This window comes from Danio rerio, chromosome 18, assembly GCF_052040795.2.
Source record: "Danio rerio strain M-AB ecotype USA chromosome 18, GRCz13ab, whole genome shotgun sequence".
Lineage (NCBI taxonomy): Eukaryota > Metazoa > Chordata > Actinopteri > Cypriniformes > Danionidae > Danio > Danio rerio.
In genome coordinates this window covers 4,560,410-4,586,904 of record NC_141038.1, presented here as the reverse complement: position 1 = coordinate 4,586,904, position 26,495 = coordinate 4,560,410, and the positions used below count along the sequence as shown (strand labels likewise).

Genomic DNA, 26,495 nt, shown 5'->3' with positions numbered 1-26,495 from the left:
AAACACTTCTCTCATAATGGTAAATGTAGGAATAAACCATGTAAACAATGTTGTTCTAAATCTAAAGCTCTTTAGGCTTATATCTACAGTGCAATACTATGTTCTACAGTGACAGTGAGAGTCTGCTGAGAGGAGGAACAGGTACACTGCAAACACCAATGACATGAAAACAACAAAAATGCTTATTAGGCCAAACATTACTGGTGTATATGGCATAAAAGAACATAAAAATACTGTTACTGTATGTAAAAATCTTTTACAAAAATTATTTTAAAAAAACAACGTAAAAGATATACTCTAGATTCTTTAGCGTGAGATGTTTCAGAAATTGTGTGGCAAAAGATTTTGGTAAAAACTGTAATAAGTTGACTTCTAGTTAATCATTTGTTATCAGAAGTGGCTTATATAAAATGCAAAGACCTCTAGATTACACTTGCTTTACCAAAATAAAATGATTAGCTTGGAGGACTGCATTCATACATCTCTAAAATGACTCAAATCACTGATTAATAAAGTCATCTGGAATGGCAGAGAAAGCGTTTCTGCAGGACTCCCAGAGTTCATCAAGACTCTTTGGATACATATTCAATGCCTCCTCCTCCATATAACCTCAGACATGCTCAATAATAGTCATATCTGGTGACTGGGCTGGCCAATCCTGGAGCACCTTGACCTTCTTTGCTTTCAGGAGCTTTGATGTAGAGGCTGAAGTATGAGCAGGAGCGCTATCCTGCTGGAGAATTGTCCCTCTCCTGAGGTTTGTAATGTAATGGGCAGCACAAATGTCTTGATCCCTCAGGCTGTTGATGTTGCCAAACTTGACTGATTTCTGTGAGAATCGTGGCTCCATGTTGGTTCCAGTAGGTCTTCTGCAGTATTTGGCTTGCATGGTTCAGGATATGATAAGCTACTCATCGATGAATTTTCTCTTCAGTGTTGGACTCTCAATAATGACTTCAAACCACACTGAACTGAGCTAAACTAAACTGAACTTAGGGTGCTTTCACACCTGTGAATCGATTCAGTTGTTCTGAAACAGAGATTACAATTGTTACATTGTTGCTCTTTGCTCTTGGAGCGGTTCGCTTTCACACTGCAAAGTTTCTAATCGGACCAAAAGAGCTAAAACAAGTCACGTGCGAGTAAACTCTCCTCACATTGGTCAGAGTGTCAGGGTTTATTTTGCAGCGTCCCGCTCAGCTGTCAGGAGAGGTGGTGGTTTGGTGGTGATTGACAGGGTGCGCGCGTGACGTGTCTGAGGAGAGATGCGGTGGGGAGGGGTGAGAAGGGTGCACGGCGATGCCTATTTGAGGACCGGGAGGGAGACGCGAGATTACCGGGAGATCATCACTCGTTTGCGGGCATCCGGAGACTCGCGAAACTTCCCGCCCTACTCATAATTCTCTCTTCATATAGCCGTAAGCCTATTACATATCCATAAAACACTGTGATATAACCGCGCTCGGATCGGATCGCTTTCTCACTGCAATCGAACCGCTCCAGGGTTCGTTTCAATCGAGCCGAGACCACCTCATTCAAGCGATCTCGGAGCGACTACTTTGTCGCGGAACAGAGCGCGATTGCCCTGTTCACATATGCCAAACGAACCGCGCTAACTGGGCAAACGAGACACGTTCCGAAACAAAAGTGTAGGTGTGAAAGCACCCTTAAACACTAAAAACTGAACTACCCTGATCCAGTTACTATGACCATTTATGTGAAGCTGCTTTGACACAATCTTCATTGTAAAAGCGCTGTATATATAAAGCTGAAGTAAAAGGAATTGAATATCTGTGATGATTGGGATGCAGATCAACAGATGATTCATCTGAAAAATCCACCTTCTGCCACTTTCCCAAATGATCAACTAGAAGTCAACTTATTATTTTTTGCTTTTACAAGAAACAACAAGACTTTTGTCAGGTGTTGTGTGTATACAGTACATACATATGAAATCACTTGAGAGATTGTGTTGTTTTCTGCTAAATTAATAATAAAAGCTGTATAAATAAGGAAAAAATGTGTTGGGTGGTTAAGAAAAACAGCTTTGTTTTCCTTTTGAATTGTTTTTTTTTTACTCCAGTTTTATCAATCATTTAATTTTCAATTATACTTAATAATTTATAATCCTACAACATGTTAATAATGTCACTTTGCTTCTCAGGTACTTCATTTAAGCATGTTTGGGCGTTTAAACTGGAAAACTGCAGAAACATTCCGAGTAAGATTATGTTTGCCGTTTATTTTTTATATATAAATGTATTTATTATTATTATTATTATTATTATTATTATTATTATTATATCATACCGTTTTTACCATCATGCCTCATACATTCAAATAGAACATGTAATGTAATGTGTATTTATATAGCGCATTTATTATGTATGGTCATACACCCAAAGCGCTTCACAATCATGAGGGGGGTCTCTCCACACCACCACCAGTGTGCAGTATCCACTTGGATGATGTGACGGCTGCCTCAGGACAACGGCGCCAGTGCGTTCACCACACACCAGCTATTGGTGGAGTGGAGAGACAGCGATCAAGCCAATTCGGTGGAAGGGGATGATTGGGAGGCCATGATCATAAGGGCCGATAGAGGGACTTTGGCCAGGACACCGGGTTTACACCCCTGCTCTTTCACAAGAAGTGCCATGGGATTTTTTATGACCACAGAGAGTCAGGACCTCGGTTTAACGTCTCATCCGAAAGACGGTGCCCACTGACAGTATAGCGTCCCCTTCACTTTTACTGGGGCATTAGGACTCACATAGACCACAGGTTGAGCGCCCCCTGCTGCCCTCACTAACACCACTTCCAACAGCAACCTAGTGTTCCCTAGTGGTCTCCCATCCAGGTACTGACCAGGCTCAGCCCTGCTTAGCTTCAGTGAGTAACCGGTCTTGGGCTGCAGGGTGACATGGCTGTGGCAATAAGAACAGGATATTTCACAATGATATTTACTTAAGCAAAGATGGTTAACACACGTCCACCAACTAAAATATTTAAATAGAGACTGAATTAATTTTTATGATGTTTACGTTGCATGACTTGAGGTGCAAATCATAAATATGTGAATGTCGTATTATACTGCATTATATGATTTGAGTTCATCAAATTATCTATCAACAAGTTCCACTAATGACTAACAAACTCTTTAAGTTCTTCATCTGATCTGTTGTTTGCTTGTTTTCGACTCACTGTCAAACTGTTAGCTTGAAAAGTGTGCTTGTGTGTCTTTATGTAAATAATTGCAGCTTGGTTTGGTGTTTTCTCAGCTAATTCACACATTTTAAAGTGTGACAGAAGGTGTCCTGTTTAGTACTGCTGTGTATTTCATATTTCTGATTTGCACTTAAATAAAACACCAGGTGAATATTGTCCCACAATGTAAACAGTATAGAAATAATAACAGCACTATTGATTAGAAAATGGGTGGCACGGTGGCTCAGCACTATCACCTGGAGAGACCCCCCTCATGATTGTAAAGCGCTTTGGGTGTATGGCCATACACAATAAATGCGCTATATAAATACACATTACATTACATTACATTACATTACCTGCACAGCAAGAAGGTTGCTGGTTCCAGCCTCAGCTGGACCAGTGGCCATTTCTGTGTGGAGTTTGCTCTCACAGTCCAAAGACACACGCTAAAGGTGAGTTGAATAAGCTAAATTGGCCGTAGTGTGGTCAAGCTCGGTTCCTGGAGAGCTGCAGCTCTGCACAGTTTAGTTCCAACCCTTATTAAACACACCGGATCAAACTAATTAAGTCGTTCAGGCTTGTTTGAAACCTGCTGGTAAGTGTGTTGAAGCAGGGCTGGAACCAAACTGTGCAGGGCTGCGTCCCTCCAGGATCTGAGTTTGACACCCCTGCCGTAGTTTTATGTGTGTAAATGAGTGTGTATGGGTGTTTCCCCAGCCTGATCTCACGAGAAAACCTAAGTATTTTACGTTTTGCCAGTTTAGTGGGGAATTCGTACAAATTCGTACAAGTTCAGTCGTATGAAATTGTACGATTTTAAAAAGGAGGCGTGGCACCTAACTCCAACCGTCATTGGGGGATGAGCAAATCGTACTAAATTGTATGAATTAGATCCTACGAATTCATACGAATTAGCCACTAAATGAAAAAGTTACGAATTGCCGTGAGATTGTGTTGGCTTCCCAGTACTGGGTTGCAGCTGAAAGGGCATCCATCGTGTAAAACATATGCTGGAATAGTTGGCGGTTCATTCCGCAGTAGTGACCCCTAGTAATTAAGAGACTAAGCTGAAGGAAAATGAATAAAAAATTATTTCCGGCATTCATATCCTTTTGACCGTGAAAGTATGATGTATTATTTCATATATTAACAAAGACGCCATCAGGTTATTTTGCACCATCGCCTTTAGCTCTCCAGTTTGACTGGCTTTGTTTTGTTTTGTTATATAATAGTTACATCCTAAACGTGAATCAGAAGGCTCCCTTAAATAAATCGTAGGATAAAATTAGATAATTTCATTTTTGTTAGGCTAAAAAGTCAGCCATTAGGGATCACACTTGGGAAACTGAAGTGGGCAATAATAATGATTAATTAAAATTATTATTATTTATTATTAAAGTTCATTAATGACAGTTTTCTATTGTCCATCAGTGTTCAAAACACTGTTTTTTTTCTGATATAGCCTAAATGTAAACATCGTTACTTATTTTAATGTGCTTTCAGTGTGGACTGATAAAATCATGACTAAACAGAATAAGATGACTTGACTGACAGATTTGCTGAGATCTTTAAGCAATAATTCACTTGCAGTATTGCCAGATTTGCTGCCTTTTTCCAGCCTAAAAGCACAAAAATGCGTTTAAAATATTACATTAATATTTTATTTTATTTTAATTAATTTAAATCGAAATTAAACTAGTTACTTTAACTGTCAAATTTTTTTAACCATAAAGCAACCAACACCAGCAGTCACAGAACCACAACAAAACCAGATCACATCGAAACACACTGCAATAATGTTGTGTAGATTACACTACCTTATATGTTTAATTTCAAAATGGGGTATAAATTTGTCATAAACTATTTTTTTCTCTTCAGTAGGTTTTGGTAAAATATGGTAATTCGTATGATTTAATAAAAATAAATAGATTTTTGACAGTCACCAGGCGGCCCCCCTTCATTGTCCCGCCACCCCTTTTAGAACCACTGTGCTAAATGACTAAATGTCATTGTCACTTGTTTGTAAAACGAAATGCATGTTCAAAAACATGTAACAACAAAAAACTATTTGCTTTTCAATTAATTTACAATCTCACATATTTTAATATGAAAATTCACAGAAACTCACATCACATGCTATTCAGGACACACAATATGCAGATTGTCACAGGAAATTCCCTGAATGTATTAGGAACTAATCATAGTATATTATATACAAACATCTTTTTTTCCCGCAACATATTTATACCTGTACTTTAAGTACAGAATAGACATACAAACATTACATACAGCTTTAGGTGAAACATATGTCCCTTTAAATTGATATTATTATTATTTTAACACACAGAATGATTCAGTCTCTAAATGCCCTTTACTTACTACTTTAATTGTAGATTTACTTCACTTTTTAAAACATAAATTACTCACAGTCATAGCTAGAAGTCAAGTTAAAATATGTGCATGCCCATTTAGTGTGAATGGTCAAACTGTCATGCATTTTAGGCTGTATAGATTGGATGGAGATTCTATTGAAATACAATGAAAATGCCAGTCTGAATGAGGAGTGTTTTCATTCTAAAACACTATTTTAAAAAAAGAAAAAAACTAGTTTAGTAGTGCATAATGTTGCTATTTAAAGTGGAGCAGTCAGTCAAGTTTACATTATTTAGTAAATTTATTCCTATTTTAATGAAAATGTTTAAATAACAAACTAAATTAATGTAAGCATTTGCAGAAAATGGCATGCTTTACTTTAGTTTTTTAGAGCTAGGGCACCAATATTTTGAAATGACGTAGGCATGGGATGATAACCGGTTTCAAGGTTTACTGCAGTTTGGAAAAGTCAAGGTTTTAAAACTGCCAACATTTTGTGTTACATCGTTCCTAAGGTATATGCAATGTTTTTCATAAAAAATTCTGCTATATTAATGTGCATACCGCACTTCCGGCCGGCCGCATATCCGATCTAGACTTACCCTGTATCTGTTCAGCTGAGGGAACGGAACCAACCCCCTTGCTCTAAAAGCTGCAGTAAAACATGCTCTTTTCTTCAAAATGGTTACATTAATCGAGTTTCTTTAATATATTTTCATTAAAGTGGAAAGCAATTCACAAAATAATGTAAACTTGACTGACTGCGTCACATACACTTTAAGAAGGCAAAAGAAATACAGAGTTACAAAGGACGAAGTTTCTCCATTGGCAGTCATCAGTTTTTTTACAGAATTCTTTCTCTGGGAACAAACATGTCACAATATGAGCTTTTTCACCAGAAACTCAGTTAAGAAACTAACCTGCCATTAGACATGACTTCTCAAGAACTAATTTCCCCCCAAACTGTTTTCTTGGTTTCACTTGCACCATCACTAGAAAACTTGGTCACGCTGTATTTTGATGGTCCATTTGTTGAATTTTAAGTTACATTGTAACTAATTCTCATTAGATTACAAGTAGACTGTTTGGTTGGGGTTGACATGTTCCTGCAAAGTTTCTTATAGTCTGTTAAATGTCTGTTGAACGAGCAGTATCAACAGATGTTAAGCAGACAGTCTACTAATACTCAAACAAACCATCAAAATAAAGTGTTACAGAAAACGTAAAGTACTTTTCAGTTCTACATATAGCAGACAAATGCAACAAATAAATGCCACTAACACTGGCTTTCTCAATGTGTATGTCTGGCAACACTTAAAAAAAAACGTGCCAGAATGTCATATTGAATCCATTTACTCAGTTTGCATACTTTACGTCAGTGTTTCTCAACCGCGTTTCTGGAGGACAAACAGCTTTGCACATTTCCCATGTCTGCTTAACCCAGGGGTGTCCAAACCCAGTCCTTGAGGGCCGGTGTCCTGCACAGTTTAACTCCAACTTGCTTCAACACACCTGCCAGGAAGTTTCTAGTATAGTAAGAGCTTGATTAGCTGGTCCAGATGTGTTTGATTAGGGTTGCAGCTAAACTCTCCAGGACACCGGCACTCCAGGACTGAGTTTGGACACACCAAACACACCTGATTCAGATCATCAGCTTATTAGCAGAGACTGAAAGACCTGTAACGAGTGTGACAGACAAAGGAGACATCCAAAACATGCAGTGTTGGTGGTCCTCCAGGAACACGGTTGAGAAACACGGCTTTACAGTACGTCACTGGTACTGTAGTTTCAATCATGTCGGATTAGACCCTGCTTTGAATTAAGAGCTTTAGTACCCCCGAATGGCATTGTTCCCAATTTAAGTTTCAAGAAACGGTGAAAAAGTTCCTCCAGTGCACCTAATATGCTCAGTTTTAAAGTCCCCTCACAATAGACCTGGATGGGTTGACTTACTGTTGTGTTGTAACTTCTGTTTCACTTTTTTCCCGCATCTGTTTACATTTACAGACATGACCAACATTATGTGAACTTACTGCATTATTACATTAAGCTTGTGTGTATTTGAAAATTGGCTAGGAAGAGATCAGTTGTCTTTCCGTAAGCACAACCATGTTTCAATTGTAAATGCATGCAAAACAATGTTAAGTGTTATTGTGTGAAATGTCAGGATTAATCATAACCATACAGAAAAATCCAGCTTAAACCAGCCTAGGATGCTTGGCTGGTTTCAGCTGGTCGTCCAGCCTGGTTTTAGAGGGGTTTTGGCCATTTCCAGGTTGGTTTTCAGCCTGGTCTTAGCTGGTCAGGCTGAGAGATGACCAGCTTAATCCAGCTAAAATCAGCTTGACCAGCCTAGCCAGGCTGGGAGTCCAGCCAAAACCAGCTATGTCCAGCTTAAACCAGGCTGGTCAAGCTGGTTTTAGCTGGATTAAGCTGGTCATTTTCCAGCCTGACCAGACTGGAAATGGCTAGAAACCAGCCTGGAAGTGGCCAAAACCCTTCTAAAACCAGGCTGGACGACCAGCTAAAACCAGCCAACCAGCCTAGGCTGGTTTAAGCTGGATTTTTCAGCAGGGAAACGTTTGGTAGCATGACTAATCTATTTCAAAGTAGTTTCAGTATGTTGACATGGATTTATCATAGCGTTGGCTTGATGTCTTTTTGATGCTTTTTCTGAAGCTCTGTCCTGCCATGAAGTAGAGGATAGGGTCAATGCAGCTGTTGAAACTAACCAGAGGTCGTGTGGCCTTGTAGACATTATTGGAAAGCCGTATTACGGTGCAATTTGCTTGATCCAGGTAGCGGAGGGTGTAGTATACACTGCGGTTCACATGGAAGGGTAAGAAGCACAGCATGAACGCCACAAGCACAATGATGATCATCTTCACCGACTTCTGCTTGGATCGCTGTGATGTTGGAGCATCGCCGACACCTGGCTCACGAAGTTTTTTTACTATGAGGAAATTGCAGACTAACACGACCCCAAACGGCAGGACAAAGAGCAGGAGCATCACCACCGAGCTGTAGACCAGAAAATCATCGAAGAGCTCCTTGATAGTGGTGTCGTGACAGACCAGAACTTCATCATTAAGTCTCGTCCTGGAGAAATAAAGAAGTGGGGTCTGTAAGATAAGTATGATCAGCCATATTCCCACCGAGATCCAACGAGCACGGCGGGCGTTCATCCAGGATAAAGACCGCACCGGATGGCAGACGCCTATGAATCTGTGTACGCTGATGCAGCTGAGGAACAGGATGCTTCCGTAGAGGTTTGTGTAGAAGAAAAAGCGAATGAATCTACACATCGGGTCTCCAAACGGCCATGCGTTCGCACCAGCGTAGTAGTAGATGAGAAACGGAAGGGTGAGGATGTAGAGCGTGTCACAGGCGTTGAGATTGATCATGTAGATGGTGTTGGGCTTCCAGTGTTTGGTTTGAAATAAGATGAAATACATGGCGGTGATGTTCAATCCCAGACCGAACACAAACACCAGACTGTAGCTCACCGGGAGGAGAATGTACTTGAAGTCTTCTTTTAAAGTACAACGGTAAATGTCAATGTCATTCGTTGATACAGTGGTGTTGTTCATTGCCATTCTGATCCAGATCTGTCTGAGATTAAGACAAAGAAAACATATCATTCATTCATTTTCCTTCACTTAGTCTCTATTTCAGAGGTTATCAAAGTGGAATGAACCACCTATTCCAGTATATGTTTTATGCAGGCCAATTTAGGGCTCTATTTTGACGGTCCATGCGCAAAGCGCAGAGCGCAAACGCTTTCAGGACGTGTCAGAACGCATTTTTGCTAATTTAAGGACGGGAAAATCTGCTTTGCGCCATGGCGCATGGTCTAAAAGGGTTGAGTTTATTTTCTTAATGAGTTATAGGTGTGTTTTAAGAATAAACCAATCAGAGTCTCATCTCCCATTCCCTTTAAGAGCCAGCTGCATCGCGCCAAGAGCGCATTCGCTATTTACAGGACGCAAAGTAAATCTAAGTGGAAAAACTGAGCATTTCACAAGCAAACAGTTAACAATTTTTTTACAGAAAACAGTTAAACAGAGCATCTACAGCGTGAGAATGAGAGATAATGGATCACTTTCGCTCGTGGATAGGGAAACCTTTACGCACAGACATCCATTAGCCTATAAATAATTTATTTAATTTGTTAAGCGCAAATATTCGTTTCAAAACTATTTCTAAATTCAGTTCTAATTTCCAGCAAACGAATAAATGAACAATAATAACAAAATGTGCTGAAAAACCTGAGTTATGTCCTAAAACACATGCTGTGCCCCATATGGCATAAAACCTGACAGGTGGGCAAATCTAAGCTTGTTTTTAATAAAACAAATATAAATATGCATATAATAAATAATACTGCTAATAATAATAAAACAGTATACAAAAGCAAATTGTTATGAATGAACTGAAAAAGCCTCCCGAGATGAAGAAGACATAAAAGCAGTGGTTTTTCATATTTATGTAGGGTAGAAAATAATATGTTTTGTAATATTTTAATCATTTATATTTATATTCTATATCTATTCTTATTATATCCTATATATATCCTTAATATTTAAATTTTTTCATATGTAAAGATATTTGCCTATTGCTCTCTTGTGCGTATTAAGCAGTGTGTAAGCGAGGCGCAACTCTGCGCTGGAGTTTAGAACAGAACAGAACAAACCATCATTATAAAATAACTTGCCTAATTACCCTAACCTGCCTAGTTAACCTAATTAACCTAGTTAAGCCTTTAAATGTCTCTTTAAGCTGTATAGAAGTGTCTTGAAAAATATCTAGTCTAATATTATTTACTGTCATCATGGCAAAGATAAAATAAATCAGTTATTAGAGATGAGTTATTAAAACTATTATGTTTTGAAACCAGTTAAAAAAATCTTCTCTTCATTAAACAGAAATTGAGGAAAAAATAATTACTCTTGTCATATATAATTAATAACATTTGTCATGTTAAAAAAGTTAAATGGAACAAGTTATCACTGTGGAGACAGTCTCATCTCCTAGATCATGCACATTTTCTCTAAAAGGTGGTTAATATCTACAAACTCCACACACCCATATTGATACTGTCATGCATATGATAACCTACAAATATTCCTGGAACACTGTTTATAATGGGCAGAAAAAGTAACTTCATAATGTTTCTGTCAGACTCAGGGGACGAACAAATGAGCTTTTAAAGAAATGGACTAACCAACTCTCTCTACCAACAGCACTCTCAGTTATGCCAGAAAGTAACACATTAGATTGATAAGAGATTAGAGCAGAAGTCAAGCAATCAAGCCACAAAGTATCTTAAAATCTCCTGAGAACTTCCTCTCAACATCAAATGGCAAATGATGTTCAGATAACAGCTAATATCACAAAAAGCCTCAAGACACTTTCAATCTATAAGATGAAGTCTACATAAAGACTTCTGTTTGAGATTTTCTGTTTTAAATTAGCATTTTATAAGCATCCTGTAGTTAGGTTCGACCTCTTCAATGCCAGGAGTCTGATAAAACATCTGAATATTTCGTATAACTTTAAAAGACTAGAATAATGCCTGGATTTGTGTACAATAATCAACCTTGGTCATTCAGAAAATGCACTAAATTTAAAAATAATTTTTCATTTAGTATATTTAAAGTGTATTTTTATTCTAAACTTAGGCTAAACAAGACAGTTATGAATTAAACATGGATATTTTGTCTTTTCTAACTTAATTAAATGTAGATTCACAGCGTATAGGCACACATGCACCAGTCAAGCAGTTTATATATTCAACACAACACTATTTTCATATTTTCAATGTAAACAAAGATGTCAAGATTTACGATTCGTGGTCTTAAATTTGTAGACCCCATACATACAGCAGTATGCATATAGACTGTACTTTTAGGATGAATCGTTTGAGTTGTATATGATTCATTAACTCTAAGTCAGTTCAAGTAGAAGAATCTTCACGAAATTGAACTCAATCTTGATAGCAAAATGAAATATACATCCCACAATTCAATAAATTAAAAAAATATATACGTGAGCTACTTATTTAGAAAAATATAAGTCACATACTCACGTGTTTTTGGCAGTTATTTTCAGGAATGTCCCCTCACGCTCTTCATACCTGCACAATCCTGCTCTTCCTCTGTCTGTTCATGCTGCATTTCTTTATTGTGGGCGGTACTTCCCATGTAAACACACCTCCGCTTGCCCTCATTGGTCAGGGCATCAGTCAGTCACTCAGATTGTTTATCAATCAGTTCCAATAGAGATAGGTTTCCAGAACGCCCTTCTTAAGCTCCACCCACCTCCAGAAGTTGACAGTCAGATCAAAGCCAAATCAGTCTGGATTACAGCACTGTGTATTGTAATTATAGTTATGAATGTATAGTGCGCCTACATGATGTTAGCTCCGCATCTACCTTTTTTTTTTTTTACTTTTACCTGCATGTTTACCATTGTTAAGTGTCACTCTGAACATCATGTTTGGGTTCATGAAATAATAAGCCCTGTCCTCATGGAGTCTATTTGACACTGATGAGTGTTGTCTTGTCATTATAAATACAAGCTGAGCAGCATTCATTTCAAATGTTATGGGGCATTTCTAATTATATCTATGGTGGTTACAGTCCTGGTTTACAGACCATATTAAAGGTGCATTTAACAATTTTTGAAAGCCCTTTTTCAACCCAGTGTTGGAGCGATACCCGAAAACACATCTGCAGCCAATCAGTAAGGGCTATGTCTAGTAGCAACATTGGAGATATTAAAAAGGGGCAAGGTCTAGTGGGGTTATAATTGAATTTGTTTGGTGCTTTCAAGTAACTAACATAATTTGCAAATAAATAAAATAAAAACTAGATGCTTAGTGGATCTATAATAAGAGTATTTGGTAACACTTTATAATAACTACACACTATAAATCATTTATTAAGCATTAGCAAATAGTGAACTCATTATCTGTTAAGCATTAACTATACATTAATAAACGTTAGTAAGCAGTTTATAACTGCAGCTGCAAATGCTCTATTCTTGACTTATAAGCACCTATATAATGTGTTTAATAATTGTATTTTCATACTTAGTTAATGATTTATTTTTCATTACTAAATTAAGTATCAAATTATTTACAAACTGTTTGTATTTAAGAGTAGCTGAGGGTTTTTAGGATCATTCAGAATGAGTTAGTAAATGATTAATAAACTATTGAAATCAACATTTATATGTCTTATTATTCAGGCTGTACTAATAGTTAACTAATATGTTAATAAATGCTTTATTAACTCAACTTCATGCAGTTTTGTGACCTAATCTAAAGTGAGGACTGTTCATGCTTTATAAATGACTTAAAGGCTCAGAATCAAATGAACGATAATCTGTGCAATCTTTCTAAAAAGTGAAATTACTGTAAAGTTTAAACATTGCTGAATAACAGGAGTGTCAAAATATGACATCCAACTGGATAAAACAACAACAATATAATAATTTAACATTTAACAATGTTTAAACTCTACAGTGATTCTATTTTAGATCAGGTTGCAAAGATTTATTTTTAATTTGAAGTACAGTTTCATTTGTGTATCTTTAAATGAAGAGAAATTAATAATGTCCTTTTTTCCTGTTTTGAATTTAACTGAGCCTTTATTTGTCATTTATAAGGGATTTATAAAGCATGAATAGTCCTCACTTTAAATTAGGTCACAGAACTGCATGAAGTTGAGTTAATAAAGCATTTATTAACATGTATAGTAACTATTAATATAAGCCTGATTAATAAGACATATAAATGTTGGTTTCAATAGTTTAATAATCATTTACTAACTCATTCTGAATGATCGTAAAGACCCTCAACTACTCTTAAATACAAACAGTTTGTAAATAATTTGATACTTAATTTAGTAATGAAAAATAAATCATTAACTAAGTATGAAAATACAATTATTAAACACATTATATAGGTGCTTATTAGTCAAGAATTGAGCATTTGTAGCTGCAGTTATAAACTGCTTACTAACGTTTATTAATGTAGAGTTAATGCTTAACAGATAATGAGTTCAGTATTTGCTAATGCTTAATAAATGATTTATAGTGTGTAGTTATTATAAAGTGTTACTGAGTATTTTAATAATAGGCTAAAATGAGAGTTATAGTTTTGTTTTTGCTTAAAATTGAATTATAGCTTATAATTATGAATACGGTATCTGACTCTTTTAACACCATTTGGAGGTGTCCACGTTGCTGAGCACATATGTAAGATATATACATTATATATATATATATATATATATATATATATATATATATATATATATATATATATATATATATATATATATAAGATATATTAAGATTATGTAGTGGGTCAAATCGAGATCACAATATTTATTTGATTAATCGTGCAGTAGGGTTGGGCGATGTTGACCAGTTTGGCATCGTACGATGTCTAATGTGAAACATCGCGATGGACGATGGCATCGTCGTCATAGGTGGGGGTGGTGGTTGTTAAATATCAATTAATTCATAACGAATTAATTAATTGTAGCCTACTGTTTTTACTACCATGGTCTTTGCTTTACCCATAACCAAACCAAAAATTAATAAAGTTACACACAAACGACCACCTGTCAATCACTTTTTTCGGCAGGACTCTGGCATAAATAGGCAGAGTAATCTGTGTCGTTGTAATGGCTTTTCCCACAGCTAGCGGAGGAGACGGGAGTTGGCTTGGAGTTCACTGTAATTTGTATTGTGATTGATGATAACTTTCTTAATTTATTATTATGAGTCCACCATTTTAAATGTCTCCCGGATGTCTTCCGGATACTTTTAGGGCGTAGTATAAGAATTCGAATTGGGACGCAGCAAAGGTGTACTAGGTATACTTGAAACACCCAGGCAGGTGTGTTGAGGCAAGTTGGAGCTTAACCCTGCAGGGCACCGGACCTCCAGGAACGAGATTGGTGACCCCTGTTGTAGATCATTAAGATCACTATACCCCAAAGATGGATGTTTCCATACCCATATTTTTTTCAGTTTTAGATTAATCATTTAGTAGAGGATATGCAGCACAACAGCCTGTTTAAGGTACACATTTGCCAGTGCATGTGCTACTATAGTAAACAGCTTTACCTATTAAGCTACACAAATGCAGAGTTGTTGCATTGTTTTGTCTTATTTGCAGTTGGTGTGATAATTTATAAATTGCTGCTATGGGTTGTATTTTAAAAAAGTGACCAATGACCTATACGTTTAGAAGACAGGTTGCTTTCAACAAACATGCACTTGAAAAATTACTTTAAGTGACCCTTATATAGTCATTAAGTGCTTATTAGATTATATCAATATATAGTGGTTATTAAGTCATTATTGTACTGTCTGTAGCAGTTGTTTCATCTGTTCAGTTTCTTTAAGGGCCTCGACACCCAAGCTGTTGTGCTTTGATGTGCTGTTGGTCAGCGTCGGTCTGGCTAGTTGGTTTGGTGTGTTTCACGGATCACTCCTCGTAGGGTTATTCTTGAGTGCAGACCGTGCACTCTCATTTCAGTTATGCCGAGTTCAGACTGCATGATTTTCAAAGTAGTCGTGTCACAGATGTTTTCACACTGCATGACTATCTGGGCTATCATTTCGTCGCTGCTTTGTTTACACTGCAAGATGGATCGGCGACAGGGACATTTACATTGCATGACTTTACTATAGGAAGAATCAGCGACAACTTCGTCCAAACTACGTCTCACAGCCAAAAACACGTCGTATATCTTTTGTTATTAACTACATAATGAGAAAGAAGCCTTTAATGGGGTAGAACATGTACATGTTTGCTCACCTGGGTTTAAAGGGAATTAGCCATTTCTCCTCAACATTGATAATAAACTAATTTCTTTCTGTATGAAACGTCAAACAGACACGGTTGCTTCTGAGTCCTGTCAAACCTCCACTAGTTTTACCTCCATTTCGTGGGTCCAAATAAACCGAAAATGAGCGCTTTTAACTTCTCCCCCAGCCTCCCGCTGGCCTGCAGCAGGTATACACACACGCACACACAAGTGAAAGCCGCTCTCTCATTGGCTGTAGGCGATCGCTGATGTTATTTTTAGTCAAAACTCAATTCACACGGCATGATTTGAATCGCCGACAGCTCCAGATATTCATCACGCCAAATATCTCACAGGCATCGGCGACTCATCTGCGATTCTCTCAGATCGCGTCTTTGATAGTTCATACTGTGTGATTGTCACTCACGTGCACAAGCACCGATTTGCATGTGATTTCATGCATTTGTCTGCGATTTCTCAAAATCTGTCGGTAAGCCAAAATCGGGGCTAAAATCACGCAGTCTGAACTAGGCATTAGCTGCCATCCAATTGGTGTGTTCATGGACAGATTTTTGGTCCTGACAAGACCAGATGTGTGCCAAGCAAGCCCACAACACATTTGGTTTTCATCGGTTTGGTGTCTACTTCTTTGGTGTCAGCTTGGTGTCCCGGCCCAAACAATTGTCGAACAATCACACAGTCTGTGCTGACAAGTAGTGAAAAAGCACATTTACGAGCTGCCCAAACATGCCCTGGCTGCAAAAAAGCATGCAGTGCTCAGCCATATGCGGTGCAATTTGCATGTCTGGGGTGAGATGAAGGAGGAGGCATTGAAGATGAATCCAAAGAGTCTTGATGAACTCTGGGAGTCCTGCAGGAACACTTTCTTTGCCATTCCAGATGACTTCATTAATCAGTGATTGGAGTCATTGCAGAGATGTATGGATGCAGTCCTCCAAGCTCATGATGGAGCCACACACAATATTCATTCTGTCTCCACTGCAGCAGGACTTTATATTCTATACTGGACATTATTTCTGTTCAGTGACAAGACTTTTGTCTAAGCAAAGTCAGACTTTACTGTCCTAATGCAATCATTAAAAATCAAGGCATGATCTTATATTGTTTTGGTAAAATAAGCGTAATCTAGAGGCCTTTGCCTTTCATATAAGCCACTTCTGATGGCAAATGATCAACTAGAAGTCAAGGTATTATTTGTTGTTCCTAGAACTTAGATCAGCAGCAAGGTAGTGTATTCAAGAACAGCCACCTCCCTCCATTAAACTGTTGAGATGGATCTCTCCGAGGATGGGTTTGATCTTGTGCTGTTGTTTCTGAAGCTCTGTCCTGCCATGAAGTAGAGGATAGGGTCAATGCAGCTGTTAATGCTGAGCAGAGGTCGCGTGGCCTGGTAGTAGATGTTGGAGAGACGGAGCTGGTCGCAGCTTCTGTCCATATAGCGAAGGGTGTAGTGTACAATGCGGTTCACATGGAAGGGAAGAAAGCACAAGATGAAAGTCAGAAGCACTAAAATGATCATCTTCACCGACTTCTGCTTGGATCGCTGTGACGTTGATCCTCCGCCAACTCGAGGTTCAAGGAGTTTCTTCACCATCATCGCATTGCAGTAGAGCACCACCACAAACGGCAGGCCAAAGAGCAGAAACATCACCACCGAGCTGTAGACCATGAAGTCATCATAGAGATCTTCTCGGGTGGTGTCATGACAGACAATGTCCTTTTTTTGTGTTGTCCTAGAGAAAAACAGAATCGGGGCCTGTAAGATGAGGATGATCACCCATATTCCCACCGAGACCAAGCGAGCATATTGGGTGTTCAACAAGGACAAAGACCGCACCGGATGGCAGACGCCTATGAATCTGTGCACGCTGATGCAGCTGAGGAACAGGATGCTTCCGTAGAGGTTTGTGTAGAAGAGAAAGCGAATGAATTTACACATCGCTTCACCAAACGGCCAGTCGCTCTCATCGGCGTAGTAGTAGATGAGAAACGGAAGGGTGAGGATGTAGAGCGTGTCACAAATGCTGAGGTTGATTATATAGATGGTGTTGGGCTTCCACTGTTTGGTTCGAAAAAAGATGAAATACATGGCGGTGATGTTCAATCCCAGACCGAACACAAACACCAGACTGTAGCTCACCGGGAGGAGAATGTGCTTGAAGTCATCCTGTAAATCACAGTCAGTCTCGTTACTGCCATTGGTTGGTCCAGTGTTGTTAAATGCTGCCATCCTGATGCAGATCTGTCTGAGGAAATGACAATAGAATCAACTGACAGTAAAAACAAGGGTGTACATACACTAGGCTGTCCGAACCGTGTCCAGGCGTATTTAAACCTCATTTCTAGATTGTTTAACACAGTGGTTCTCAAAGTGGGGGTCGGGACACCTTGAGGGGTCGTGAAACAATGAAGGGGGGTCGCCTGGTGATTTCCAAAAATCTACTTATTATTATTATTAGGCCATAAGAATTACCATATTTTATCCATAACCAACTGAAGAGAAAAAAACAGTCGTTTATAGTTACTATAGTAGCTTATTTACTTGTTCTATTGGATTGCGACCCCTGGGGTAAATACATTATATTAAAGACAGCAATAGCGTCAGATGCAGCAGATTGATTTTATAACACCAGGTTACACTTCCTGGCCCATTTACAGCACTGACATACATGAAAAAAATTAAACGAAGAATAGACTTTGGACGATTGGTGTGTGTGTGTGCGCCGTTGCATGCAAGTTTTCTGTATTTATAACCACGTCAGAGGATATTGGGGGTCGCGAGTCACTGGCATTGTTATTTTAGGGGTCGCGTGCTGAAAAGTTTGGGAACCCCTGGTTTAACAAGTCTGAATCATGCCTGGGCGTGGTTAAGTTGGCCAGTCCTGGCCAAATAGGTGGTCTGGAGCACTTTTGGTTGGGCTTTGGTGCGGTACGCTTTTAGGCCCGATCCCAATTCTATTTTTGTATTCCTTCCTCTTACCCATGGCCCTTGAAACAGAGCCTGAAGGGGAAGGGCTTCAAAATCTACCACTAAGAAATAGGACAGTACTACAACACCTGCACACGTCTTCATGTGAGATCAGACGATTGTTTCTGCTGTAGTTATTCCAGTTGCATTATTTTTTGGTTTTCATCTTGAGGAAATCACTGAAGGCATATATCATGTTATCATAACGATATAATGTGTTAATAAGAATAGTATACTGTGCATTTACAACTCTATAGCATTACTGTGCATTTACACAGTGGCCATATTCATCTATGTAAACACACCAAAAACAACATTAACATTATAACAGACACTGTAAAAAGCTCATTGACAGCCACTAGACTTTTCTGATAGGGTATTCCAGTGTCATCGAGTGTCAGAATGTTGTGACATTCTGCTGTACAGGAGTTATTATTAGGGATTATAGATAGTGAAATTTAGCGTTTTTTTTATTTAAGCGTTTTATTTTTAACCACTTGGACGTCATCGACATTCGCTTTAAGATTTAAAGGGCTAGCATTGCACCAGACCGCCGTAAGTGGTGTCGTTTGAAAGTGTAGAATCTAAATTTAATGCACAGATGCATCACTTTGGTTTTTATTCTACTGTATAAAAGTTATTTACACTTAAATACACAGTATTTTGGATACCCGAGCTAGGTATTTTACATTGGTTCATTTTCATATTTTTCATATGACACATGTACAAGTTATAGCTCAAATGAAAGCTCTTGCCGGTGCTCATACAGGTCTAGCATTCTTTTTACTGAATTATATTCATATGCCAAACAGTTGTTGAATGAATCGTGGTGTTTCCATGACGCAGAAATGTAAACAATACATTTATGATCAATAAGCAGCCCCAGATAGCACAGACAGCTGTCATCTCTTACCTTATGCTGTGCGCTTCAGGGCCATTCTCCTCTGTTTTTGAGGTTATGTGCATAAGTAATCCTTTTATATGTCTGATGTGGTCCAAACACAGAGAATTATGTTTGATCAAACAAAAGAATAGTGAAATATGTAAACAAGGATCGGTCTCTGTGGCTTGTACAGCACCTCTCATCAGTTAAAATACAATAACTTTTGCATAGATTATGGTGGAGACATTTTTATTTTTTCCTATGATTATAGACGTGTGCAGGAACCACCAACATTAATTACAGAACACTAGACCACACAGAACCTAAAAGGTACACTTTCAAATTTGAGTTTATAAAAAAAAAAAACGCCTCTTTTTTAGGTGTTTATTATAACACAAACGACATATACAGTTATTTAAAACCCTTTCAATAGTGTTTTATGAAAATTCAAAGGGTTTTCTTTAAAATGATACCAAATTTTTGCATTTACACCTCTGCATGTGGATTTGGGAAGCTTTTAAATTTGGGTAGGCAAAATCCAGGCGGAAATCCCCAAATAGCAGCAGAGTTTAACTGGTTAAAGCATGATGGTAAAACACGCGGTTATTAATGTATTAAAAGTGTGCTTGTTGTTGTAAAAATTTGTAATAATGACAAAAAAATACTAATTTGTGGATCTCTTTACTTCTGTGTGCAACCAAAGCTGCCGCTGGTGGTGTATCTGCTTTCTGTTTCTCATTAGATGGATTTCATTTAGTTGTCTTCTTTGGTTTACCTACAATCAATTTTTTCAACACAGGCTTATTGTGAAACGTACCCCTGTATACATTTCTGGGGAGCCTGAATTATGTAGCCAGAGCTACGTATGTCTTTAAAACAAATGCTATGATGGAATGATGCCACTGATGGCATCTGTTTCTTTTCGTGCTACCAGCTGACCGCTCACCTCCATGTGAACGTTTTTTTTTTTGCTGTTACTAATTTATCCTGTTGCTCGCCGCGTACATCAGCAGACTTGAGACGCAGAGAGGAGTTGAACGCAATGATGGGGTTCGAGTCCGGCGAAAAATGGTTACAGAATGCAGGTAAAACAAAAACAAAAGGCAAAAAATAATATAAACAAGATGTAAATAAAAAAATTAAGTAAATAACAGGATGAGAACATGACAGGGTTTGAAAACATGGTAAAAAAATCAGGCAGTCGTGAGGGCTTTTTTTTTTGTATTGCTTCTGAAAATTCTGTTGGTTGGGTTTAGGGAAGGGGGTGGGTGGGGGTATATATTGGTTGGTCAATCAGTCAGTCAACAGCAGCCTCTAGTGGATTTACGTGAGAAAAGCAGGCATGAATGGCGCTCACAAGAGAAATTTAAGATCTGAAAAAGTGTATACAGCAGCCACTGGTGGATTCACAAAACAAAAACTGTAAAAAATATGTAGCTCCTGGGACATATTTCACATTCTCCAGAAATGTTTGCAGGGGTACATATCCATAATGAGGCAGGGTTGCAATTTTTACTACTCTACTACTTTGCTTTTCTATAACTGGCCATACTCCATACCACTTAATCCTGTTAACACTTTAGACCAAATTCTTCAACCCAGTCTCATTCTGAAAACGTAGTCCCGTGGACGTTTCTGGAGACCGTGAAATACGTGCCGGGAGGTACGTATTTTTGCAGTTGTTTTTTTTCGCGAATCTGCGAGAGGCCGCTGTGTGCACTTTTTCGTATCTCGAATGACTCTTGCGAGTGCCGTTCGCGCCAGCGATGTTCTCGCGTGAACCCACCAGAGGCCGCTGTCTGACTGACTGAATGATTGACTGTGCGACCGGCCAATCGGCTGACCCAGCCTCCTCCCTCCCTAAACCCAACTAATTTTACCAATTGACCCGCCCGCCCGCTCATTTCCCTAAACCCAAGCAACAATTTAAAAAACGTCTATAAAAAGAAAACCCCTTGTCTGATTTCTTTACCACGTTTTCGGATTTCCCCACGTTCTCACCCTGTTATGAACTCGTTCACTTTATTTTTAGGATTCTGTTTTTACCTGATTTCTGGAACCGCTCTTTCCCGGACTCGAACCTGGTTGCCGTGGTCAACTCCTCCTCTCTGCCAACAATCACGATGAGCTGACTGGACAAACTGGTTGCGGCGGGAAAGCCCTCCACACGGAGGTAATCGGTCAGCTGGTAAGCGTGAAAGGGAACAGCGTCATACCACCCCGTAGCGTTCACTTAAAAAAATTAAATGCAGCCATATGTAGCTCCCGGGACGTATTTCGCGGTCTACAGAAACATCCACGGGACTACGTTTTCAGAATGAGCCTCGGTTGAAATTCTCATACACTATCCCCAAAACATGTTGACACCAAATTGTTGTAACCTCCAAATATAATCCAATCTCTGCATTGCTTTTTTAAAAATACAGTCTACATTTCCAGCAAATGTCAATTTACCATCAGTAAGTGTTCCTAAATATTTAAAACATCCAAACTTATACATAAAGCACTCTATTTTTATGATCTAAGCACTTGATCTAGGTGCAAGTGCATTTTTGGCTTGTCCAAATTCATTTTTTGCTATATAAGGGACAGAATAAAATGGTTGGCGCGCCCAGTGCGTGGTTTAAAATGGTTGTACTTATTTTCTTAACGAGTTATGGGTGTGTTTTTGCCATAACGTGCATTAAACCAATTAGAGTGCTGTCTCCCATTCCCTTTAAGAGCATGTTGTGGTCGTGCAATTGCATTCGCTATTTACGTAGCAGACTTTTATAAGCGGAATAGACCTTTATCTAGTTCAAACAAATTGATGGCAAATTGCTAAAGTTAAATGAATTAAGCACCCACATCCACGTCTTTATAACACAGCTGTATCTCTAAGAGGTGCTAAAACATCCATATGGTTTTTATAAGAGCATAAAAGTATTTCTGCCAAGCTCAAGGGATGAACAAACATGCTTTTAACAGTGTGTCTCTTCAACACGTTGACCAACAATACTCTTGTGTATGGCAGAAAGTCATACATAATATCAATCAGTGAACAAATCAAGCCACAGAGTAGCTGAAGAACGCCCTGGGAACTTCCTCCCAACATCAAATGCCAGCTTAATGATGGTAATGTTCATTTAAAAGCCTCAAGATTCTCCATATTCTTACATGTGCTAATATTTATACATTGTCAGTGTAGGATGAGGAAAAATAAGTGAAGCTTTGAAGTTTGTTAAAGCCACTGTTAATAATTCATATGAACAATACAAGCTTCACATTTTCTAAAGGTTTCATTCACATTACAATAGTGTTTTGATTGGCTTTTAGATTAAATCATTTTGAAAGAATACATGTTTGTTTTTTTTTAACAATAATGTCTACATCATGTGCTCAGTCTAGAGTGTATGCACTTTCATCACTTTCCCGCCAGAATGCCATTCATTTTTTATAATTGTGATTTAAGACCAGACCAATAAAAATAAATACAAATATTTTCAAAGAATTTACAAACTTTTTTTTAGCTGCTTGTATTTAATGTTAATTTTAACATATAAAACAACATTTGATATATATTAACAAGTTTGTAAACCCTTTGAAAATATTTGTATTTGTGCATTGCTCATTCATAAAATGTGGAATGTGGTCTGATCTTAAATCACAATTATAGAAAAGTTATGGAATTATTATGGAAATAATTAACATATTAAATGCATAATTGAATATAATAAATACAGAAATATATATATATATATATATATATATATATATATATATATATATATATATATATATATATATATATATATATATATATATACACACACACACACACACACACACACACACACACACATATATATATATATATATATATATATATATATATATATATATATATATATATATATTTATATATATATATATTAAATGCATAATTAAATATAAAAAATACAGAATAAAAAATATATTAAATGCATAATTAAATATAATAAATACAGAATTAAATGTATATTAAATGTGATAAATACAGAATTAAATATTTATTAAATGCATATGTAAATATAATAAAGACAGAATTAAACATATATTAAATGCATAATTAAATGTGATAAATACAGAATTAAATATATTAAATGCATAATTAAATGTGATAAATACAGAATTAAATATTTATTAAATGCATAATTAAATATAATAAATACAGAATTAAATATATATTAAATGCATAATTAAATGTGATAAATACAGAATTAAATATATTAAATGCATAATTAAATATAATAAAAACAGAATTAAATTTATATTAAATGCATAATTAAATATAATTAATACAGAATTAAATATATTAAATGCATAATTAAATATAATAAATACAAAATGTAATATATTAAATGGATAATTAAATGTGATAAATACAGAATTAAATATTTATTAAATGCATAATTAAATTAAATTAATACAGAATTAAATATATATTAAATGCATAATTAAATAAAATAAATACACAATTAAATATATATTAAATGCATAAGTAAATATAATAAATACACAATCAAATATAGATTAAATGCATAATTAAATATAATAAATGCAGAATTAAATATACATAAAATGCATAATTAAATATAATAAATGCAGAATTAAATATACATAAAATGCATAATTAAATATAATAAATGCAGAATTAAATATACATAAAATGCATAATTAAATATAATAAATACAGAACTAAATATATATTAAATTCACAATTAATTATATTATAATAAATACAAAATAAATGTATATTAAATGCTTAATCAAATATAATAAATACAGAATTAAATATATATTAAATACATAATAAATTGAGTAAATACAGAATGAAATATATATTAAATGCATAATTAAACATGATAAATACAGAATTAAATATATATTAAGTGCATAATTAAATATGATAAATACAGAATTAAATATATATTAAATGCATAATTGAAAAAAATAAATACAGAATTAAACATATATTGAATGCATTAATTAAATATTTTTCTCTTTAATCTTGTTTCAGTGGAAGGAAAATGGTAACACTTATTCACTCTTTCCATTATCTATATCATTCAGTAACTTTCTTGTTTTAATTTTAAAAATACAAAAAGTTTTTGTTTTCTGTGTATAAAAGTGTTGATAAATATACATTTAAGAAAGTATACATTTATTTTCCATTTTTCATTGAGAGGTTAGAAATTCTGAACATTTAAAACTTTTTGTTAAACAAATTAAATATATATATAAACCAAAAGCTCATCAAATTTATTTTTGGATGAACTGCCTGTCTGAAGTTATCTTTCTAAGCTAAATAATAAATACCACTAAATAAACAATATTCTGCAAACTGCTGATCAGTTTGCAGAATAGGCTGTCAAAGTAAGATAAAATAGATTTTAAAAATAGCTGCATTAAACATTTTACTCATTCATCATTCAGTTCTTTAACAATAAATGCAAAATTTCACATACTCACATGTATTTTCGGTAGATTAAATGTTGAAGCTGTGTCCTCACTCACTTTATACCTACATAATCCTGCTTTTCCTCTGTCTGTGCATGCTTTATTTCTTCAATCTGGGTGGTACTTCTTATGTAAACATGCCCAGCCTGCTCTCATGGGCCAGAGCATCCCACAGTTGTATGTCAGTCATCCTTACATCTTTTCATTCATTCACTTTTTCTTTGGCTTAGTCCCTTTATTCATCAAGGGTCGCCACAGATGAATAAACCACCCACACAACTTTTTATCAATGAAAAAGTTTCATCATGTCAATGACAAAAAGATGGCCAATCAAATCAAAGAAGGCAGGGCTTCTGTTAACTTTTTATTTTCAGGATGAATGCCTGAGGTAAAATATAATTAAGTAACTTAATATTCAACATTTGCAACAAACATTTTTAATTACCAACCACTCGACATGTCGCTTTGAAACAAACAAAAAAAAAAGATTTATTAATAGGCTAAAAGCTTTTCAGCTTAGTCTCTAGGTCCCCACAGCAAAATGGACTGACTTTTCCAGCAATTAGATGGATAGAAAGTCAGCGTTAGCTCTACTATAAAATATCTGGGTGTTATGTTAGACAGCAATTTAACCTTTGAAAATCACATATCCCATGTAAAAAAAAAGCCTTTGTCTGAGAAATATTGCTAAGTTACGAAGTTTGCTATCCATCTCAGATGCAGAAAAGCTGGTCCATGCTTTTATGACCTCTAGGCTGGATTACTGTAATGCTCTGTTTGCTGGCTGACCAGCATCCTCTATTAACAAACTTTAATTAGTACAAAATGCATTAGCCAGAGTTCTTACCAGGTCTAGAACATATGACCATATCACCCCAATTTTATCCTCCTTACACTGGCTGCCTGTTAAGTTTCGTATTGATTTTAGAATATTACTTCTCAGCTATAAAGCTTTAAATAATCTAGCTGCTGTTTATCTAACCAACCTTCTGTCTTGCTACAATCCAACCCGCTCTCTAAGATCTCAGAACTCAGGGCTTTCAGTAGTACTTAGAATAGCAAGTCAAGTAAAGGAGGTCGAGCCTTCTCATTTATGGCTCCTAAACTCTGAAATAGCCTTCCAGGTAATATCAGAGGCTCAGACACACTCTCTAGTTCAAAACTAGACTAAAGACCTATCTTTTTAGTATAGCATACACTCAATGCGGTCCTCAAATGCGTCGTGCACCCTTCTCACCACCCCCCCTGCATCTTTCCTTACTCTTCAAACACTTTTTACTTCCGCACGCGTATGTCCGGCGCAGCCTTTGCGCAGTCGCATAGCCTTCATCATGGCTGATGCCGACGTGCAACTCTCAAAAAATTGTAACTACACGTTGCAGCGACGCGTATCGCAAGCTCTGTGATTGGTCAGTTTGGTATTGGTGACGAGTGTAGGCAGTGCTGAGAACCTTGTGCCTGATGGAGAGTGTTTACAAGGGTCAAGTCCCGTGAAGAAGCTCCAGATGGAGACTATTGTTTTGTGTTTACCTCATGATTAAAGTTCCTGCACGTCTGCCAAAAACAACATTAACATAGCAGACTCTGTAAAAAGCCCGTTCCCTGCCAATAGACTTTTCTGGCAGGGTATTCCAGTGTCATCGAGTGTCAGAATGTTGTGGAACTGCTGTACACAACCCAAGCTCATTCTGGAAACGTAGCCCCGCGGACGTTTCTGGAGGCCGCGATTTACGTG

General features: G+C 36.8%; 2 protein-coding genes across 5 annotated transcripts; both read right to left on the bottom strand.

Moving 5' to 3' along the window:
• Positions 1-8,128: 8,128 nt before the first annotated feature.
• Positions 8,129-11,762, bottom strand: p2ry2.3 (purinergic receptor P2Y2, tandem duplicate 3). Of its 3 annotated transcripts, none has more exons than XM_087292942.1 (2): positions 11,672-11,762; positions 8,129-9,191 (listed from the first exon to the last, which is right to left on the bottom strand). In XM_087292942.1, the coding sequence occupies exon 2, from the start codon at positions 9,177-9,179 to the stop codon at positions 8,199-8,201; it is 981 nt and encodes a 326-aa protein (XP_087149068.1). In that variant the 5' UTR covers positions 9,180-9,191; positions 11,672-11,762; the 3' UTR covers positions 8,129-8,198. The 3 variants fall into 3 exon arrangements, with proteins under 3 accessions (XP_087149068.1, XP_087149067.1, XP_087149066.1); XM_087292941.1 differs by having other exon boundaries at positions 8,129-9,195; positions 11,672-11,744; XM_087292940.1 differs by having other exon boundaries at positions 8,129-9,195; positions 11,668-11,730.
• Positions 11,763-14,625: 2,863 nt separating this feature from the next.
• Positions 14,626-24,968, bottom strand: p2ry2.2 (purinergic receptor P2Y2, tandem duplicate 2). Of its 2 annotated transcripts, XM_087292944.1 has the most exons (3): positions 24,773-24,836; positions 21,329-21,467; positions 14,626-17,677 (listed from the first exon to the last, which is right to left on the bottom strand). In XM_087292944.1, the coding sequence occupies exon 3, from the start codon at positions 17,659-17,661 to the stop codon at positions 16,690-16,692; it is 972 nt and encodes a 323-aa protein (XP_087149070.1). In that variant the 5' UTR covers positions 17,662-17,677; positions 21,329-21,467; positions 24,773-24,836; the 3' UTR covers positions 14,626-16,689. The 2 variants fall into 2 exon arrangements, with proteins under 2 accessions (XP_087149070.1, XP_087149071.1); XM_087292945.1 differs by lacking the exon at positions 21,329-21,467 and having other exon boundaries at positions 14,641-17,677; positions 24,773-24,968.
• Between the last annotated feature and the right edge of the window lie 1,527 nt (positions 24,969-26,495).

Excerpts from the sequence above, each read along its gene's own strand:
- p2ry2.3 (XM_087292942.1), bottom strand. The coding sequence starts at position 9,179 with ATGGCAATGAACAACACCACTGTATCAACGAATGACATTGACATTTAC.
- p2ry2.2 (XM_087292945.1), bottom strand. The coding sequence starts at position 17,661 with ATGGCAGCATTTAACAACACTGGACCAACCAATGGCAGTAACGAGACT.